At 32.8% G+C, this 22,554-nt stretch overlaps 2 protein-coding genes across 15 annotated transcripts in view; one reads left to right on the top strand and one right to left on the bottom strand.

Annotated features, from left to right (window-relative positions):
- LOC102528082 (sodium channel protein type 2 subunit alpha) overlaps positions 1–22,554 on the bottom strand; it is a 272,534-nt gene that overhangs the window by 219,675 nt on the left and 30,305 nt on the right. The gene's annotated exons all lie outside the window — the stretch shown is intronic.
- LOC102526612 (sodium channel protein type 3 subunit alpha) overlaps positions 1–22,554 on the top strand; it is an 80,328-nt gene that overhangs the window by 38,037 nt on the left and 19,737 nt on the right. For all 14 annotated transcript variants that reach the window (XM_072961088.1, XM_072961086.1, XM_072961085.1 and 11 more), the window contains 6 exons: positions 3,131–3,304; positions 4,340–4,696; positions 6,492–6,962; positions 17,666–17,786; positions 18,894–19,048; positions 19,827–20,000. In XM_072961088.1, the coding sequence (XP_072817189.1) occupies positions 3,131–3,304; positions 4,340–4,696; positions 6,492–6,962; positions 17,666–17,786; positions 18,894–19,048; positions 19,827–20,000 (1,452 nt within the window). The remainder of the gene's footprint in view (positions 1–3,130; positions 3,305–4,339; positions 4,697–6,491; positions 6,963–17,665; positions 17,787–18,893; positions 19,049–19,826; positions 20,001–22,554) is intronic.

Below are 22,554 nucleotides of genomic sequence, written 5' to 3'. Positions count from 1 at the left end.
CTATTTGGCCTTTCCTAGTGTAATATAAAACTGCCTTGTTGTCTCCCTCTAACAACTACTAATAAGGCTCTTGTGTAACAATTATTATATTTACACCAAAATTTCTAATAAAAATTGCTAAACAATACAATATTGATAGAAAGCCAAGAATATTAGACACAGACCTGATGAATCATCTCAATATCCTCATTTGATGAGGGAAAAGAAAATCATAAATGTTAAACTATTTCCCACGATTTTTCTCTAAGTGTATTTCAATTTCATCCTCCAAAAAATCAACAACAAATAGTTAAAAACACAAATCCAAAAGGCATGAGGATGATAAAAATATAACTATTAAAACAGAGAATACAGACTTATGGTTACCAGGGGGGTGGAGGGTGGGAAGGGATAGACTGGGATTTCAAAATTGTAGAATAGATAAACAAGATTACACTGTATAGCACAGGGAAATATACACAAAATGTTATGATAACTCACAGAGGAAAAAATGTGACAATGAGTGTGTATATGTCCATGAATGACTGAAAAATTGTGCTGAACACTGGAATTTGACACAACATTGTAAAATGATTATAAATCAATAAAAAATGTTAAAAAAAAAAAACAAGAAGCTAATAGTAATGGAGCAAAAGGAGGCTATAGTTACATTAAGTTCACTACAAAGAAATGGAATGTCAGTCCGGGCGAGTACAGGTTCTGTGGAGCAAAGACCCAACATTCAAATTTCAGCCTTCAGAACAAACATTTATACCTTTTTAATGTATCAACAGAACTTTTCCATAAGTTCTCAATAAAGAAACTTCCCTAGTCCTAAATTGAGACCTTAACCTCTAACATTTGATCATGCCAAGTCCTGTACTCCCCAAAACAACTCAAAATACTCAAAATTTGTTTACGCTTGGTCCAGATTCCCAAGATGATTCTAATCAATACCTTTAGCATTTATACTTTTACTAGTTGTCTTCTGTCATCACGTACGATAGGCTAGGAACTTTTCACTGAACTTATCTCCTCATTAAAGCAGCTGGCTTAGGAAAGCTATCTGTTGTCCATAAGAAATTTATCAGCCTAAATGAACTAGGTTTATGCAATCTCAGGTTTGTATTTCCTAATTAGTATTGTATTTTCAAAGCCTAGTACAATGTCTAGTAAGTGCTCAGAAATTTCTTATGAATGAATGAATAGTTACTTTAGCATATAATTCAAAGTTTCAAAAAACAAAATGCCTCTGCAGAAGACAAAATATAATTAGGCTAAATCCAAACAATGAACATGTAATATGTTTTTATTAATTGTCTGAATCTTAAAAATTCTTTGTGATACAGAAATTCAATGGCAGCAGAATGTATGTTTATAAACCACACATTAGCATTGTTTATAAACCATGCATGGGCTTTTTGTACAAAATTGTGTACATATCCAGAGGCTGCCATTTTTGATGAAGTTTTAAAGTCATGTAAACATAGGCATCATAATCAATATCCTGGGTTGACCTTTGGTAGAATGAGGAAGACTCTAAAAACTCTTAATCATTGACAATGATAAACTAGATTAAAATGTACCAAAAACAGTACCAGTGATTTTTAAGGCCTGAATTGAAAACATTTAAAGAGATAGATATGATATTAAATTGCAAATTGTAATTAAAATGTTATTTTTAAAGAGAAGTTTCATGCTGGGATTAAATTTTAGATAAAAGAATATAAATTGAAGGCATAGGTTTTTATAATGCAGGACATTTTCTAGTCATTTCAGAAGAGCTGAAAAGTTCATCTTATGATTTTCTGTAGGAAAAGATACTTGTAGATCATTTACCTCAATCATTTCTACTCAATTTAACTAATATTTTCTATAATAAGGCTGCTTATTTCAAATAGTAGCTGCTCCTGAAACTATATGAGAAATACAATTTGTATGAATAAGAACTGATTTTACACTCACCAGGGGAAAGGACTCCATGGTGAGTCCTTCTATAAAATGAAAAAATTCACCTTTTAATGTGCATTCCACCATATATGTGGATTTTCATGTACTAGGCTTTCTTGAAATGTATTTTATTTCTCTTTGAGTGAATGAATGATGAACTGAAGTTAAGCCATTTTTTCTGAGATGGATATTTCCCTTTCTGTGATTAGGAAATGAGATATTAGCTGCATTTACTCATTTGTAAGAATGAATCAAGATTTTGTTTAATTAACATATTTAAGAAACCAAATAATTTTGATACTGTTATTTTGACAAAGTTCCTTCAAGGTAAAGGCTAATTCACTTTGGTAAGTGGTAAGCTTGACGTTACAGTCATAATATGCAGCTTTTGCCTATAATTAATTAAGATAATTACTTGAAATGATTTTTTTGCAAGAGTAATTTCATAGTTCTTCATGTCCTTGGGTCTCTTAGCCTGTGGTTCTGAGTTTAAAAACAAAACCATTTCCTTTCTATTGTCAAACAGACATTTACCCAGCCACTCAAATAATTTATTAATACTAATTATGGGTGCATGCATACTGAGAATGTTCTCCTGCTGCTTTCAATTAAATCTTCAGTCCTTGCTCTATTTATCCATTAACCTTAAATCTGAGGCATGAATCCAGAAATGATCATTACAAAACATCTGTGGCAAACTCACTCTTGTTTCAGGAAAGTTTATAAAACTATAGAAGATGGTAGAAGATGGTGTGCCTTTAAAAAACACACACATACAAAAATCAAGAACAAAATGTTTTTTTTAACCAATTTGAAGTAACTTTTGAGTGACTTCCAATAACATATAGATTTGTTCCTAATGCAATACTTTTAAAAAGTTGGTCATGATTATGTTGGAAGCATAATGTACCATAAAGGGCAATAATTCAGTAGCTATCATTTAGTATCAGATTTCAAATGTGAAAAAATAAAAGGTTTTAAAGTCAGCATTGTCTTAGAAATCTAGCAGATTCATTAAATAATACAAATCCATTTAAAATACTCCCCTGGAAAAAAATGCTAAACTTGTATCAATTTGTCACATTTCTTCACTTTAAATTTTAGATATTTTTACTCATAACTGTTTAATATTCCTTACAGATTCTTACAGAACCAAAAGTTTTCCAATACTTGTGAAGTACTGATCTCTATTTTACTTTAGGTCTTCACTGGGATCTTCACAGCAGAAATGGTCCTCAAGATCATTGCCATGGATCCATATTATTATTTCCAAGAGGGATGGAATATCTTTGATGGAATTATTGTCAGCCTTAGTTTGATGGAGCTTGGCCTGGCAAATGTGGAGGGACTGTCTGTACTGAGATCGTTCAGACTGGTATTCTATCTTTCATAGGCATAATATTTTGAAAAGCTGAATGTGACTATTTTTCAAGAATGATAAAAACGGTTGAAACACTTCAAATAATTACCTATATAAGGCACATTTAAAAACACACTTGTGCTTCTAAAATTATGTTTTAAATTTACTTTAAAAATTTTTTGCTTTAAAGTCTGTAAAGAAATGCAAATAAAAATTTTACACCCAATTAATCTTAGCTTTTTCTCAACCTTACTCATATAAGTGGGATCTACTTTAAAGGAACATGTGGGAAAATATTTGATCCTATTAGCACCTTAAACAATGGTATAACAATTTTTTTAACTTAGTGAAAAAATATTTTAAAATATGTAAAATTTTACTGGAAATTAAGTAAAATGTGTATTTTTCTAATTGAAAGGAAGCATCTCTATAAGTTTGCCAGATTAGTTCATTTTACTTTTAAATTATAAATGTCCTTTAAAAATATATAACTCATACTTTTAATATTTCTTTTTACTCTCTAAAATACAGTCTGAAGGTGACATTAGTTTACTAAATTCACAAATGTCTCTAATTAAAATATTAATTTGTTTTCATGGTTATATCTGGTGATGAATCAGAAATGTTTTATTTATCACCTCTGACATATTTTATCTCTTTTATTTTTTCATTTAAATGATATTGGAGGGTATAGCTCAGTGGTAGAGTGCATGATTACCATGCACGATGTCCTGGGTTCAAACCCCAGAACCTCCACAAAAAATTTAAAAATAAAAAAAAACCAAACAGGACTTTAGAGATGAAAAATCTAATACCAAAATAAATAGATAGATAGATAAATAGACAGACAGATAGACAGATATGATTTGGTTTACAATTCCAGTATTATCAACACTTTTTTTCTGGATCTGAATTTGTTTAGTATGGTTTGAGATTTTTATATTGCTCAGAGGTGGGTTTACAATATAGCATACTGATAAAACAATGTCTAACTAACTTTTAAAATTATATTGTGATTACTACTAAGAGTATGTTTTCACTTGATTACAGCTTCGAGTTTTCAAGTTGGCAAAATCCTGGCCCACCCTGAATATGCTAATTAAGATCATTGGCAATTCTGTGGGAGCTCTGGGAAACCTCACCTTGGTGTTGGCCATCATTGTCTTCATTTTTGCCGTGGTCGGCATGCAGCTCTTTGGTAAGAGCTACAAAGAATGTGTCTGCAAGATCTCTAGTGACTGTCAACTTCCACGTTGGCACATGAATGACTTCTTCCACTCCTTCCTCATTGTGTTCCGAGTGCTGTGTGGAGAGTGGATAGAGACCATGTGGGACTGCATGGAAGTCGCTGGCCAAACCATGTGCCTTATTGTTTTCATGTTGGTCATGGTCATTGGAAACCTTGTGGTACGTATGTATTGCAAACACTCATAATTAAGAACAAGATCAAACAGTACCTAGGAAGGTGGCCTGATGCAGCAGACATGTGTGGTTTTATCAACAACCTACACTCAAATCCCAACACTAGCACTCTGAGCATGGGCAAGTTACTTAACTTCTCTCAGGCTCAAGTTCCCCAACTATGATACTGGAATAACAAAACTAAAGTCTTATGATTTATGTGAGGATTAAATGAGTTGTATCTGTGAAAGTCTGGGAACAAAAATATTAGTTTTTTGGTTTCCTTCTTCAAAGAAATGTTTTAATCATCAAGATTAACTTTGTCCTAACATTATTTTTATGGCCTGCATTATTTTTTGTCCTAATATTATTTTGATAAGATAATAACCTCCACTAATTCTAAAAAAAAATACTACTCTGTACTGAAATTGTTCTTTACACATTCATAGTTCATACTGTTTGCTTACACAGAGACATGTCTCATATTACCAAATTCTGAAGACAAATTTCGATGAAATAGAGCACTCTATTTTAGCTATGTATTGTAAGTATCCAAATGACTTGGAAGGGGACTAAATATATTCTTCCCTGAATTTGTTTTATTAAAGGAAAATAAATTATTGCAGTTTAAGTTATTCATAGGTATGGACATTGACCAGATTTAAAAGACTTACTTCTAGCTCATTAAAAGCAGTAATGTAAAAGCACAATTTATATGTTTACATGTTTTAATACATAAATTTCTCAATTATGTATGGACAAAGTGTTTATGCTGTCATACTGAACCTTCCTTAGAGAAGTACATTTCAAATGAGATTGCTTAGAGGCTTGTGGTATATTGTGGACAGGCAATATTTTTTCAGAACAGTAAATTAGGAACCTCTAGATTCTGAACAAATCTGATATAAAAATAAGAAAACAAACTGGGCTTCTGGTTTAGTATGTGCCTTCCTACCATGTAGCATGTTTTGAAACTCAGTAACTACACTTAAAGCTTATAGTCCTATAAATATTATTTTGAGTCAGCTATTATGAATTATTCTTGTATTAATCATATTTTATCAGATAATTGGGTAATACTTTCCCCATGTATCTCAATGATACCCTGAGATTTATTCATATTTTCTGTGAAAATTAAAAAGGAAAAAGAAAAGTAATTTACATTATACGGGTCTAGCCTAAATCCGGGAGTAATTTTAGATATTTCTCTATCTGTTAAACTATTTGGACAAATACATTTCACAGTCTATTGATGGGAAATGTGTTAAACTTTATATAATTTTCATTTAGAAATTTCTGCTATAAAAGTTTGTGGCCATTGGACAATGAAACTTATATTTCTAGTATATTGTTTTAACACTTACCACCAGGCTATTAAATAAATAAAGTTATTATTTACATACATGAAGCTAGACATTCCATAGACAAGCTGATAAAATGAAGTAAAATGACTACAATGAAAATACTTCTTTTTTTCTCATTGGCCAAAACCACAAAAATGGGATTTTGTCTTTTCACTGGCAACCCTGAGAAGACACAATTTAAATCTTAGAAGCTCTGGTTTCCTGCTGTCCTCAGTTCGAAAGAAAAGGTGCTTGTTTTACCATTTTGCCCTTACAGCAGGTAGAGGATATCAGGTCCTTTAAATAGTGTATGATTGAACAAGGTGTCTGAAATGTAGTAAGTATTCAAGAAGCATTTGTTGAATTAATTTTAACAAAGACTTATGAGTTCCCTGTTTAAGCTATATGTTTTTACATACTTCAATATTAATGCATCGTATTTTCTTTTTTTCTTTTAGGTTCTGAACCTCTTTCTGGCCTTATTGTTGAGTTCATTTAGCTCGGACAATCTTGCTGCTACTGATGATGATAATGAAATGAACAATCTCCAGATTGCTGTAGGAAGGATGCAAAAGGGAATTGATTACGTGAAAAATAAGATACGAGAGTGTTTCCAAAAAACTTTTTCCAGAAAGCCGAAAGTTCTAGAAATCCATGAAGGCAACAAAATAGACAGCTGTGTGTCCAATAATACTGGAATTGAAATAAGCAAAGAGCTTAATTATCTTAAAGATGGAAATGGAACCACCAGTGGTGTGGGTACCGGAAGCAGTGTTGAAAAATATGTAATTGATGAAAATGATTATATGTCATTCATAAACAATCCGAGCCTCACTGTAACAGTGCCAATTGCTGTTGGAGAGTCTGACTTTGAAAACTTAAATACTGAAGAGTTCAGCAGTGAGTCAGAACTAGAAGAAAGCAAAGAGGTAAGAATGCTTTTAAAGTTTTGGTTGCATTTCCTATAATACCCTGCACTACAGTTATCTGATATTTTACAGTGTTTACATGCATTATTTAATGGTGAATTGAAGTTTATATATATATATATATATATATATATATATATATATATATATACACACACACACATATATATATATGGTAATGTTGAGAAATTATGACATATTCTTTATTGGGAATTCCATGCATTGAAATTCCAGCTTTCCATAGGACGTCATCATTCTGAATAATTAGTATATTTATCTTCTTGATAGTTTGAAAGTCTGATTTAAAAGGTGGTCCTCCAAAAAACAGATGTTATTTAAACATTCTATTCTTCATTACATTGTGCTCTCTAGAAAAATCAATGAGCCACGTTTTATTGATCAGTGTGAAAGAGTCATCTCCTTACTCTCTATAACATACTAAGTTTTGCTATGATTTTTTAATATGAAAGTTTTGTGTAGTTTTTGTTCACCTCTAAAAGTTTTATTGATTATGATAAGAGTGTTATTCATTTATGAAAATGTTACACATATTAAGTAAAAGTAGCACCGATTACATTTAGCCCAGTCAAGGATGAGCAAATTTATAGTCTTCCAGATTAACTTGAAAACACTAAGAACTACTTAGAAAAGCTCCACTTGAGGATTATAGTTAATCTGTAGTCTGAAAAGCTGTTCTTACTATTATATTACTATTTATTTAAAATAAAGAAGAAAGGAAACTGTTCTTACTGTATGATTAGAATTCTTAGGATCCTATGATAGTAGCTCCATGGTATTAATTCTGCAATTCTGTGTTATGGAGAATAGAACTAATTTTTTTTACTATTACTTATTAATGAACTTCTAATATACCATGAGGAAGTAAGTATAGCACAGAATTATAAAAGACAAGTTTTAGCTTGAGGGTATAATATTGACACCATAGAAATCAGACAAATGATGTCTGATTCTGTGAGAATATTTTGGAACCCTCTTTCTTTAGTAACAGTATCAACAGAATTTGTATAAGTAGTAAGCAGCTGACATTGTCACAACTCATAGCTTCATGATCCTTTTTTCAGGCATTTCAGAACTTCCAAGATATATTATAATAGTAAATTTTAAAATAATTTTAAAAAGGCAAAAATACATACAAAATGAGGTATAACATTCTTTCTCTAAAATTCCACTCGAAGTCTTCTTAATGAGTTCAATTCTAATTTATGTGTTGTTCATTCTGGTAAAATAAGAATTCAATTGTAATTTTATTTTCCACCACTTGATGTAGATTTATTTAAGAAAATCATCAACTAATTAATAAGCATTTATTGAGCACTTCTGTGAACTCAGCAGTCTGCTGGATACTAAGGGTAAGAAAGAGTTAATGGAGACATTCATAACATAACCCCTCTTCAGGGAAATCTCAACACCTTTGAGGAAGCTAACACTAACTCACAAAATCATTAAAGATGTATTTAAAAGTTTAATCCTGCAGGACTGAATATAAATAAGTTTATAGATATTGAGAACACGAGAACATAGCAAGTTGCTAAATGGAAAAGATAAAACTGAAGTAGGCCTCAAAGTTTAGGTCAAATACATGAACAGAAAGCAAAAAGCAGAAACCTACTAAACGAAAGCCAGGGGTGACAGTGAGCTTAGTATTAGAGTGTAATAATCAGCATGAATAAAGTATTGGTTGAGAAGACAGTGGAAAATATGTTTGGGTGAGTAAGGCAATTTCAGATTATATAGATTTTGAAGTAAGTCAAAGAGCTTGGAATTGGCTGCACAGTCAATAAGGAGCTATTTGTTCTGAAGTGGGGGAAAAGCACAGGGAAAGTGATGTTTTAGGAAAATTTACTTGATATCAATGAGTAAAACAGTTTAGAATGAGGTATAAGGGTTTTTATCTTATGGATTGTGGTAACAATCATTTGATAATAATGAGGTGATGAAATTCCAGGCTAGGGTAACAAGTCTGGAAACTGAGACTAACAGGTAATTTGAAAAGCCCAGGAAATAATCTGGGAAATTGGGAAAATGGTAATGCAACTGTCCGAAATGGCCTTTTTAGGAAGGTTACCAGGTTTATGGGGGAAGAGAAGGAATTCGGTTGGGACATACTGAATTTGAAGTGGGATATAATGGGAACCAGAGCCTGGATGAGCAGTCAGGGTTTAAAAGTAGATTTGATTACACAGATTTCATAATCATCTGATTCCTTGAAAATACAGATCACCAAGGAATTGATCACAAAGGGAAAATAAGGGAAGACTAAGGACAAGACTAGCCTGGGGTCAAGAAGAGACAGAAAAGCCAAAGAGGTAGAGAAACTTTTGTTACATTAGTAGCGTAGGTTTTATCACATTGGACTTAAGGAAATTACATAGCTTAATTTCTTTTTACCAAACAGTTGGTTTCCAGAATACTTCAAAAACTCTATAATGAGCACAAATATTTCAAATTATTGTTTTAGATGAATACTGCCTTGTTGTCATATCTTTTTAATAGCTAAAAAATTAAGTTTGGAATAATGAGCTATAATGTCTTCATTTTCAAGCCCTGGAAAACATTTTATTATCTGAACAAAAATTCCTTATTTTTAAAATTTTTTATAGCCATTCTGTTGTCTTCCAAACTAGTTTTGGATACGTAGAATCCAATTACAGAATGCAATAAGCTTGTTTAAAATGTACAGATATATTAGAGGGAAAATACATCAAAGTAAATATAAAATTAATACCTCTATGAAGGTAGAACAAAATTTCAAATTATTTTACACAGTAAAATTAAATTCAACAGTAAGTTTTCCGTGGATGACTTTCTAAATTAGTACCCAAAAAACCTTGAAAGAGTAATAGGGCAATTCTCATACATGCTCACACAAAGATTAAAAGTACGGTTGACCTTTGAACATGAGAGTTAGGGGAGCTGACCCTGTGCCTAGTTGAAAATCTGAGTATAATTCACAGTTAGCCTTCCACATACATGGTTCCATACCTTCAGTTCCACATCTGCAGATTCAGCCAACTGAGGTTTGTGTAGTACTGTAGTATTTACTACTGAAAAAAGTCTGTGTGGATGTGGACCTGTGTAGTTCAAACCTGTGTTGTCCAAGGGTCAACTGTACACTGATTTTAAAAATAAAAGCAAAATACAGCACTATAGAGCAAATTTAGGTAAATTCCAGCAAAGTTCAGTTAAGAGCTGAAAAGAGCTGGTATTGAACACAAGTCACACTTCAGATTCACATTTATGTTAGCTGGGTTATTCTTTTTTAATAGCCATTTCACACACACAAATTAAAAATAATATATCCATAAAATGACATTTTGGGTCATGCTTCTTAGCTTTTTGAACACAAGTTAAAAAAGAACATTGGGTTGGTCTTTGAGGAGCCCACAGAATAGGCTTTCTCTTTGCTGACGAAGTGAAAAATCATACAAGCTAAACCTAACAGAATGATACATTTCGAAAAAAGGAAGGAAGAAAGAAAAGAAAAAAAATTTTGCAACACATTTCTGCTTTAAGAAGAGGCAGTAAATTAATCATTAATTTAGATGATATCTGAAAACTCTAGCTACTCTATTGCTTCCAGTTATTTTCATAATAAAATATATTTAGCTATAGCACAGTTGGGGAAAATGATCTCTAGAAGTTTTTAGAGCTAAAAATATGAATTGCTGTTATTATATACATTATATAATATATACGTTTCTATTATATGGACCACTAACATAGATTGGTTTGGAAATAAATATTAAACTTTGCATGAAAAAATAAGAAAATTGAAGGTATGGATTTCAAGATAATGATCTTTATATTCTGGAAAAACTTGGAATTATACATATCTTGTGAAAAGATATAAGGGAGAATTTTGTCTGCTTTTATATATTTCAAGCTCACTTGAACATGATTTCTTGACCTTTTTATATAAATATGGATTTTTATAATTTAGTTCTTAGAAGGTTTCATGGTCTTCCTAGGTGGAAGACACAGAATAAATGCTCTTAAGAATCATTTTTGAAGTTGAATTCCAAAGCACAATCTAGCAATATCATACTGTGACCTTCACTGCTTACCATTCTTACTTCTCACAGGAGTAAAATCAAGCTGGCGCCATCAAGAATGCAATTCTGGTGTTTTTTAACCAGCCAGAGGCTCGTGCCACCACTTTTACCCACGTTACCCAAGCAAGTTGTACATGTACAATCACTTTCTAAATAAATTTTGACTGGCCTGCATGCTTCTCAGCTATATTCCTTCCCCTGCCATGGCAAGGAAGTGCTAGACGTGCCCAGCTGCTCTCTGCTGAATCGTGTGACACATCACAGCATGGTCAGGCAAGACGGGCAGCCCCAACACCATATTTGATTCTGCTAATGATTTTCCAGTTTAGCCTTTTTAGGCTTTTAAAAGTAATCATTGCATGCTCTATACGGCTTATATCTATTTTAAAACATGACAGAAATGTTTAAAGTTCAATATAGTCAAGAACTTGAGAGCATGCTTTTTTTTGTTATTCTGGTTTTACTTTCATTAAAATAAGACCACAAATTTTTGTTGTTGATTCAGCCCTTATAAGTCGTATTACCAAAATGAGCCTCACAGGGTTTGTTTTTTTTTTTACAGTGCTGCCATTTTCAGACCATTATATTCAGATATATGAATATAATTTTCAACCCATCCAATTTATGTGCTCCAGATGGAAATGTTTGCTTTCAAGTTTTGGGATAAAGCCTCTGTTAAAAAAAAAAAAAAGGAGTAAGGTGATCATGAGTTTTTGGATATGAAGGGCCATAGTCTGTATGCATTTGGGCACCACATAGCTTGGAATTTCACGTAGTTTGGGAAAGTTGTTAAGTCATGTGTCTGCAAAACCCTAAATGATCATTGTAAAGTAATTAAAAGATGAAAAGCATCTTCAAATGGGATAGGAAAAGTTCACTGCATCTTCATTATTAAGTAACTCATTCAGTGTACCTACTATTTTTATATACCTGATCTATGAATTTCTCCCTAAATGTTCTACCCAAAACTGAGCAGGCAAAAAAGGGACTTGGAGAATTCCCTACTTTTGATTATCAATTATTAATTACAGTTTTATGAGGAGTAAAGGATATATCCAAAATTATTATAGGTTTGTAGATTAAATAAATCTTTATTCTCTTGACACAACTTTCTCCTATCTGATATCATTGCTTATTGGAATCTCAGCCAGACTGAGAGTTCTTGAAGGGAAATTATAAAGCAAAGGTGCAAAGTTCATGAGTATTGGCAGTTTTCAAGGCTTTTGGTGAAAAAAAAATGCCTGATTAGAGTCTGAGGTTTGTTTCTAGGTTTAATTTATACATACTCTCTTCTTCTTACGGATAAGTGAGAATTAGTTGTAGAATGCAACAAATTCAGACATAAAATTACTAATAAAAATAGAAAAAATACAGTCCTGGAGATTTATGTAATTAACTTACCAATGACTTTTTAGTTTTAGGAGTAAAACAATATTATTAGTCATTGAAGAAAATATGACTTTTTTTTTCACAAGCAGGATAGAAATAAATGGTGCTGGAAAATTTTCATTTAATGTTTACAACAGGACTCCCTCCTTTTCAAAGCCTTTACGGAAACTTTGAAACTGATGCTTGACTACGGTCCCAAGCTCACCCCTCTGTAGAAAAGGCCCTGTGCTGTGTTTTCAGAATCTAGAGAGCAATGGGAGAATACCTCTAGCTTCTAATTTCTGTTACATTCTCAGTGTCTTCCAAATGCTCTTTTGAAACTGAATGTGAGACAACTCTTCCAGACCCAGATGGGTGTGTGAGTAGCCATTTTAAACCCATCTCAACCTTTAGAGAACTGTTTTGCTGCTTTAGTGTACTTCTGTTGAAATAAAACTCAATTAAGGCAAGTGTAGATAGAAATTTTTGTGTGTCTTAAGACAACTTTTTCTTTTACCTGCTGGATGCTCCTTAAGCTTATTCTTCAACTACTATCTAATTATTTTCAGTTTCATATATTGCGTTCTCAGTAAGGCTCTTCTAAAATAAAAGGAGCACCAGGGCTATTACATATTTAAAGTATGCTGAAGTCAAACCGAATAGAAATGGCTTATGTGTTTAACCATTTAATATGTGGTTCAGAAAAAAGAGCTATTCGTTTTAGTCCTGTTCTTCCTGCTTTGGACAGGCAGCCCAACGGACTCACTATGCAGCTACCTAGTCTTGAAGTGAAATATCTTGAAGTCAAGATATGGATAGACATATCCAAAAGATCAGACTAAGGCCCTGATAGAGTATGTGACCAAAAGATTTTCGTCTTCTACTTGCAAGACAAAACCCAGAAGCTCTGAAAGAAATGGCTAGATTTTAAAGGCAATCTGTAATGGCTGAATCTTTTATTTTTGCCTTTTGAATCATACAGCACTTTGTGAGAGTCAAACATTTGATAGCTGATTGAAAATAAATGAAATGTGAGCGCATTTCGGTGGAAGTAGGCCAGTTGCTAACATTCTCTTCTGACTCTGAAAGCTAAATTTCACTATTTAATTGGATAAAAATCAACAGCCACATTCATCATAAGGGGGAATTTCTATATAAGTCCATGTTATTAGGGGGAAAATGGTCTTTGGGGTACTGATTCTCTCATTTCCTATGAGTGGTATTTGCAGCTGACATTCTTGGAAACTTCGTATTCAGGTACCATGTCATTGAGAACATGGTTCTTGGATCAACATGCGGCTTCCACAGCATTGCGCCGGGCTTCTGCTACAGCCAGGCATGTTTTCTGTGGCTGAATTAGGCCTGGAGAATGTTGCATCTTCAAACCTGCTTTCCAATATGCATTTGTACAGCATAAGCCATCATCCCTCTGTAGACTCAATAATCTCTACAAGGGATGGAAGATTTTAGCCTTAAGTGCCATAAAATATTGAGGTATAGGGAGAAAACAGTAGAAGAAGATAAGTGATGAGCTTGTACTATGTGATTTTATATGCAATCTTTCTATTGTTATGCCTATATACCTAATTATATTTTTCTAACTACTTCAGAACAAGTATTATTTTTAGTTATTTAGCATAGTCATCAAGTTCCTTAATGTGGAAAATTTCATTTCAAGTTTCTTTGCTTTTTTTTTTTTATCGTTGTAGTATCACAGCTATGGCAATTTAAAGAAAGTAAGTTATTCTTTGTATTTATCATCAGTCACCTGCTTTTAAATCAGTTACATGCTTTTAAATAAATTTGGAAGTCATTTTGGTATGGCTATGATAAAATGTATCACAAACTACCCTCTATCAGAATATGAATGCCAAAATGTTGGACTTAATTTCCAAAAGTTTAAATTATGTATATAGTATTATACCTATGTATAGAATTTTAAATGCTTAAGTAGTTTTCTAGGGTATAAATTTAAAAATTTTTAAATACAGCAGTAAAATTCTTTACATATCCAGTGACTACAGCTTATCAGGCAGTACATCATAATTGGTAAGTTGCTGTAACTTAATAAGAACACAATCTAAACTTTAATTTATAAATGTAGGTAAATTCACAACTTTAAAATTTTTATGTAGTGGATACAATATTTTTATAACTTCACAGAATAAAATGTATGTCCTTTCCTATGACAAAAATGTGGCCTATGAAGATTATACCATGAATAAGCCTGAATCCTCCAACTAGGAAGAATTAACTGTATTAAACTCCTTTAAAGGGAAAGGAGCCTCCCAAAAATGCATCTTAGTGACATGAACACCAGCTTACCAACTATTATTTAGCTTCGGTGCATGAGGGTCTACAAGTCTCCGAACATTCCTTAAGGAGCTTACCTTCCTTAAGACTAATGAGCTTATTAGCCTATGATCAGAAAAAATCCTGGATAACAGTGAAACAGTTCTCCATGTAAAATGGATTCTGCTCATCTGAGAAGAGCAAAAACATGCAGAGTTTTTTTCCTTATCTGTTTTCAAAAAACATACTATGACTCATAATGCCAGGCAGATGGAGGCAAACTAACTCACATACTGACACTGTCTGCTTTACAATGTATATGACAGTCATAGCAATTTAGAAAATTGAAATTACTTATTTTAAACATGTTAACCACATTCACAAATGTTTATAATCTAAAGCCAGTACAAAAACACATCCAGAGGTCGATACTTGGTGAAGAGTGTCATTAAGATTAATGGCTACTGTTACTTGTGCTGTGAAAGATTTGCTTTAAATAAGTATTTGTATTTAAACATAAGACATTTGTATAATATATGGCAGAGAATTATAATGCAAAAAATTGAACATCTCACAACTGTATTAGCAGTGGTAAAATAAGAAGGGAAGGGTGAGTATACTTTCTGAAGTTTTCAAATGGAAAAGTATATGTGTATTCGCACCTATATACATATACACTTATACTTTCTTCCTTCAGATTTCTTTATTGACTGTCTGCCAATATTTTAGAGAAACATTTTGGAAATATGTTTTTTATCACTAAAATATTATTAATTAAATAATTCTTATTAGTTAAGAAAATGCATTTTCTAATACAACTAAATAGACTTCTGTAAAGACCACAGTTGAGTTATGTATCAAAATTAAAAGATCAAATTATCTAAACACTATAATTCTCTCTATAACAGTAATAACAAAATGCATTCAATCATTCATTCACTTTTCATAAAATCACATAACTATTTAGTGTCTATTCTGTGCTTGGATCTTTTGGTGTATAATATACGTGTATGTGTGTACATTTTTATATATCTTTATGTACATAAACATATAATTTTATGTACATATATAATTTATAAATATATTTACGAGACTATTTGGTCAACACAAACAAGTATTATGGACTAAATGTTCTATAAAATTAAGCATGGAGAAATCATGCAAGAAAGAAAGGTTTCATGAAGGAGTGGATCATGACAAGGCTCAAAAAAAGTTATTCAGCTTTGATTCGGCCAAAAGGAAGAAGAAATATGAAGCTTTTTATAACTAATTTCAAAATAATTTGGTTTCTTACTGGTTTTCTTTATGCAGTGGATATTATTGCTGCCACTTATCAAATGTCATAGTGTCTACCCCATAAACCACCAGTGAAATTAGAAGGGAAGAGTTCATTGCCGAGTCCAAACAATTATCTAGTATTTTCTTGGTTATATCAAAGCTGCTACAATTGTATCCAGCAGTAGCTTTCCTGGGATTTTCTTAAAAGAATAAAGATATTCTGGCTGTAAGAAACGGAAAAATCCTGAGAGAGAAAAGTATGTCTTGGTCTTCCACCTCTCCAAAAAATAGCAGAATTTAGTGGTAAAAATTCTCATACTATAATGATCCTAAGAACCATCAGCCAGAAATTTTGGCCTCATGCCTCTCTTTAGTATACTCCAGACTAGAAGATATTTTATTATAATATTATATGTTGACTTGAGGTAACTTTCATAATATATTTAGTTGGACATGGTTAATCTCACCCTCAAGGTAATACCACAGAAAGTATCATCTAGTTACAATTCTTCAAATAGTTCACATTATAAGGCACTAAACTACATTTGCATTATGATTTCAATAAATCAAGAATTTTGAGCCAAGTTTCCTCCAATACAACCTACATTTAGGGAGTCATCTAGGCACTGTTCAATAACACATTTATGCTTTCAGGGGCTAGGGAAGAGTGACCCTACTACTTAGCGACTAAAGTTAATGGGGCCTTGGAAATCATTAATGTGTCCATGTTCTTTCATTCTAAAAGCTTTACATTGCCTGGGTTGTGCTGTTTGTCATGTCTCTGCATCACTTTTCATAAAACATTGCACATCTATAGTGTCTTCCCAAGTAATATCAGAGTACTTATTAGATATTTATTTTTGCAACATTGAAGTGGCTCTTCCTAGCCATGTGGCATGTCACAATGATTTATTTAAAGGAAAAATTCACAGCCTGATCACATGTTGAATTCAGAATGTGCTCCTAATGAAAGTCTGCAGATTCTGGACAATGTCATTTATGAAGAAATTTCCATTTCATTTAGAATTCTTTGGCAAGTATTGGATTCATTTAAGCAGTTCAGAAATGGGGAGAAATAGAGAGCCATCATTTTTCTGCTAGTAAAGTGAGAGGGAAATTATGTAAGCCAGAGAAAAATATAGCTCAAAGTTAAAATATAATGACTGTGACTAATGTTAATGTGCCATTCTTCCTTTCTAAAATTACAGAAACATGGACAGTAGTTACAGACAACTGGTAATGTTCTTTGCCCTCTGAAAATTTCCATTGGAAAAGTAGAAATTACAATTTGATTTGAAGCATTTTAATTACTGTAATCCATAATGAATGTCAGTATACCAAACTTGCATCAAACTATTCTTGATTTGGCCTAAGTATTAATGTATTAAATTATTTTCATATGGCATCCATAAACAAATGGAGATTATAAATAAGTTAATCGATATAATCCATCATTCCCAAATCACCAAAGCTGAATGCTGTCTAACCTTTTTTTGTCTGAATCAAGTCAGTAGTTACATTGTAGAACTTTTAATTATGTTAAATTATTAGTATGTAATTATCAGTAATGTTAATAGAGTCAAATACTATCACTTCTACTACCATTTTTTTCACACCATGACAGAACATTTCCAAATTAGCTGAATAAAAGGGGAGAAAAATCACATCTTTGCAATGGGGTTTTGTTTCCAGAAATTAAATGCAACCAGCTCATCTGAAGGAAGTACAGTCGATGTTGCTCCACCCCGAGAAGGTGAACAAGCTGAAACTGAACCCGAGGAAGACCTTAAACCAGAAGCTTGTTTTACTGAAGGTAAACAAGCTCTAATATAGTTAAATGCAATCTCCCCTCTTCCATTCCAGAGACTAAATATACCTCATTTGAAAGAAATATTTCAAAGAAGTGGTGAGGGCATATTTATCTCTGTTTTCCTCTTTTCTTCTAAAAAGTTAATTTATCTGTATTTCCTGACTTTACTATAGCAGTTACTATGCCTGGACAATTAAGATAATTTGATATGTCCTTTTTTTCATCCTTCAGAATGTGGAGAAGTTAACTTTAGGAGATAAATGGAACTCTGGAACATCATCTCATTATTGATAAAGCAATCCCCTCAGACCTCACTGGCAATGTTGTGATTTGATTTATAGATGCTGCAATAATTACACCCCATCCCTTACAGTTTCAAATGTGGTTAATTTGGGCTATGATGTGTTTAAGAGCCTTGCCAGGGAGAACAGTAATTATTCTCACAGAGACCAGTACAGTGTCTAACACACAAATCAATAAAGATTTGCTGATTCAACGTGATTGCATTGAATCTGATAAGTAGTAACAGATAGAGCAGAAGATTGGATGGAAGTTAGAAATAACGTGAAAGCTAAGAGGAGGTGGACACAGGAAGAGAGATACTGACTGACAAGATGAGTCATAGATGTGACTAAGAAAAGCACGGAGGCTGAAAATAAATTAGCTTGGGAAAACTGACAGTGGATGATACCTAGGAAGACAGGGGTATTTTCTGTGTGAAAAGAAGTGAGCACAAATCCAGGATCACATGAAAAAACGAATAAACAATTTGAACATGTAGTTTTTCACCCCACCTGAGAGGTGTTCCTGTCTATCATTGGCCTTAAGGCAAAGAGAGATCTTAAACAGTGTTAAAGAATGAAACCATTTATACTCAAGCAACTATTGGTAAAGTAATTCCTTGAATTCTAGGTAGCTGGCTGATATTAAGTCTGAGAATGATGCATTATACAAGGAGAGATGCTGAAAATAACTAGGGAATGTAGTAGCCAGTTGCTCTATAAAATGATGATCTGAGAATAGGATGGGGAGGGAGCAAGAAAGTTTATTTCTTCCTATTTAAGACTGAAATAAATTTTTCTAATTAATTATATTTAATATTACTTTTAGGATGTATTAAAAAGTTTCCATTCTGTCAAGTAAGTATAGAAGAAGGCAAAGGAAAGATCTGGTGGAATCTCCGTAAAACCTGCTACAGCATTGTTGAACACAACTGGTTTGAGACTTTCATTGTCTTCATGATCCTTCTCAGTAGTGGTGCTTTGGTAAGTGAAATGCATATTGGCAAGAATCAGGTTCTAGTGAAACCTAAGTTTTCAGCTTATTCTCTGAAAACACCAAAAGTACACATTTAGATTACGGAGAAAAACTAGGAGGTATATTTGTGCCTTGCAGAGCTTGGCGCCTAGGGTTTAACTATGCAAAATTCAGAAAAACTATGAGTTCAGAACCATGAGTAGCCAGATGGAATTTCTCATCTTGTGTTTTTCTAGCAGATGTTTTTCCTCACTGAGAAATATTTACAGGGACATTCTGTACAGGAACTTCCTTACCTTCCATGTCAAATCCCACCCAGTCCTCCCTAATAATCAGAATAACATTTATGGACTAAAAGTGTATTTTGTTTTCTTTATGTATAATCCATTTATTCTTTCAAAATGAGCCAGATCATTCAGAGAATCATTAAAAGTAAGGCTGGAATAGGTCAAGTCTATCCCTCACTAAGAGAATTTCTAGTTATTTTCTGAGTTCACATTATTTCTCCAAAAGTATGTGTTTATAGCAGTAATTGAGATAGAGATTTGGGGGTGAGTGGCAGGGAAGAAAGGACATACTAAATCAGTAAAGATATTGACATTTTCTTATCAACATTTTTCATTAGTTTTAGTCTTTAGATTTTGTCTAGCTTCATGTTTATTTGTCTGATATTTGCCAATATTTATCTAATTATTGCTTTGTGCCAAGTATTATACTAAGCAATTTTATAAAGTATTTGGTGGAGGCAAGCCATTCAAGTAAAATAAAAGCATTCTTGATTCACAGGCTTTTGAAGATATATACATTGAACAGCGAAAGACTATAAAAACCATGCTAGAATATGCTGACAAGGTCTTCACTTATATATTCATTCTGGAAATGCTTCTCAAATGGGTAGCTTATGGATTTCAAACATACTTCACTAATGCCTGGTGCTGGCTAGATTTCTTGATCGTCGATGTAAGTATCCTGAGTGATTTTTATGAAATTATTTTTTGACATTTCATGTATTTCAATAATTAAAACCTTGACTTTGGAGAACCTCGTTTCACTAATGCCGACACAGTTATGCAATTATCTTTTTGAAACCTACAATAAATGCAAAAATGAGGAAAGTCCCATGGGAAAACAATAGAAGAGGTCCTAAAAATATGGACAGTGGTAAGAGAAAACACAGAGAGAGTTGTTCAATGCCACAAGCAGACATCTCTTCTTTTTCTGAAAGTTAAGGACCTCAGGGTAAGGAATAGTCAAAAATCTGTTAATTGACAGATCTAAGCACTTAGCTTATTAACAGCTCAATAAAAAAAATCTCTAGGAGGTAAAATCAAGACAGATTTGGTTCCAGGAGTTATCAGAATTGCATTCTAAACCCTTATTAGAGTACATGTTACTAAATAATGTTAAAATAACCTATTTACTGTACTCATTCAGCCACATACCCACAGAGACAATAAAATGCATTACCATTCTTAAATCACTAGTTAGATATCTCAGTAGCTAATCAGATATTTACCATGCAGAGTTAGGTGTAAAGCTGTTCTGAATCTGATTACCCTAAGGTGAGCAGTCATAGGAAACACCGCCAATATTGAGATCTGTCTGACTTACAGTCTGGTGTTTTTTTGTTTGTTTGTTTGTTTGTTTTTATTCCAAGCAATGGAGAGGCACTGGGGCAAAATGACAGTCAGCTGGTCCTTTGTAGTCTGTGATATTCCATTGCACAAGGCTTCTCAGCCTCCCAACCAAAAAAAAAAAGTACTTTAAGCACTATCTCTAACTGTTTTCCTACAATCATAAAGCACTTCATTTTTAGCTTTAACACTTGCCACTATGAATCAATGATTGCCGTATGTGTGCATTCATTCCTTTTATCAACTTTGACAAGTGTGGGCCTATCTAAATTCTACACCCCTTTCTCCTACACATACACACTCATAATTCTATAACCAAAATGTGTTTAACCCTTTGAGTTGAGAAGAAATCTGCTGCCAAGTCACTATTAATAGATTAGAAATGACTTGCAATTTCCATGACTGGTCTTTAATGAATAATAGAGATGAATCTCAATACTGTCCTGAAAAGCTTCCAAACAGGGAAGTTTAATATTCTTATATTCTGCAGCTGAAATAGACCTTAAAGAATATCTAAACTTTATCCTAGACAGTTTTCTAAATAGTTGATTGTAAACTAAAGCCTCAGTTTAAGGAATTTTCCAAAGATAGCATAGTTAGTAATAAAGTTGAGATTAGTGTCCTAATTCTGTAACTCTCAATTTAGTGCTCCTTAGTACACCTTTAGTACACCTTAGATTTCTTATCTAACTGGTACAAATGTTACATTTTCATACTGGCTTTGGAATTTAGCATTTATAATCTCCAGCTTCTCCCTGAAATGATGGAACACAGAATACATAAGAATCTTCCCTGGTTCAAAAAGATTTTATCATGTATGAAGATTGCTTACAAATGTGATACAACTTCTCCAGAAAATTCTGAAATTTACTGAAACATTTTCATTTACTGAAAAATTTACATTCACTGAAATACTTTCTACATTGTACTTTAAGTATTTCCATGTATTTCCCTCATATAGGAGAAATAAATATAATGCAAAAATCTCTCAAGGTTTTGTATAATGTTTGAATCTTTAGACACCTAATACAGACAGTTATCTACTGAATAATGTCAAAATGAATAAACTAATGACAAAGAATGGCACTCCCAAAATTACTTTCCTTTTAGTGGGTCTAAATTAATAGAATGGAACTGGTTACTTAAAGCCTTCTACCTTTGGGCAGTTATGTAATCTTCAATGGTTCTATTTTCTTCTTTTTCCCAAAGCAGGAGCTGAAATGCTTGAATTAATGTAACCTCAACTAACAACTTGTTCTCAGACCACTGGGTCCAGTAAGCTCAAGTAAATGTAGAGTTAAAACCGTTTTTCAAAGTACAAGGGTTTCACAGTCTATCAGGTATATTGTAAACAACAGCCGCAGAAAAGCTAAAAAACAAAACAAAACCAAACCCCAAAAAATGAAGTATTAGTGAAGTACTTCAAACCTGAAGAAATATGCTTCTAAATCTTGAGAAATGTATCTATATAAAAATGTAATCTCTTCAATTCCCTACCTGAAAGTAAAAGTAGTGGACTATCTGTCCAACCTCTGTTAACATTCATTCATTTACCTGATAAATATTTTGAATACCTAATAAGGGCCACATGTTCTTTTAGATAAAGGATATACGAACAAGACAGATCAAGCCCTGTTTGATCTATGGGAGAGCAGAACAGACAGTAAAGATCTAAACAAATAAAATCTAAAAATAAGATAAAGGCAGATGAAATAAAGTAAGGGAATGGGATAGAGAATGACTGCAGAATGGGGAGCAGCAGGAGAGTGTTAGCAAGAGAGTCTAGGGATGGTGTCTTTGGGGAGGTAAATGATGAGAAAGAGTGTCTCAGTCCATTTGGGCTGCTGTAACAAGACTGCCATAGACTTAGTGACTTATAA

The sequence above is a fragment of the Vicugna pacos genome, chromosome 5, assembly GCF_048564905.1.
Source record: "Vicugna pacos chromosome 5, VicPac4, whole genome shotgun sequence".
NCBI lineage: Eukaryota > Metazoa > Chordata > Mammalia > Artiodactyla > Camelidae > Vicugna > Vicugna pacos.
This window is presented reverse-complemented; position numbering and strand designations above follow the sequence as displayed.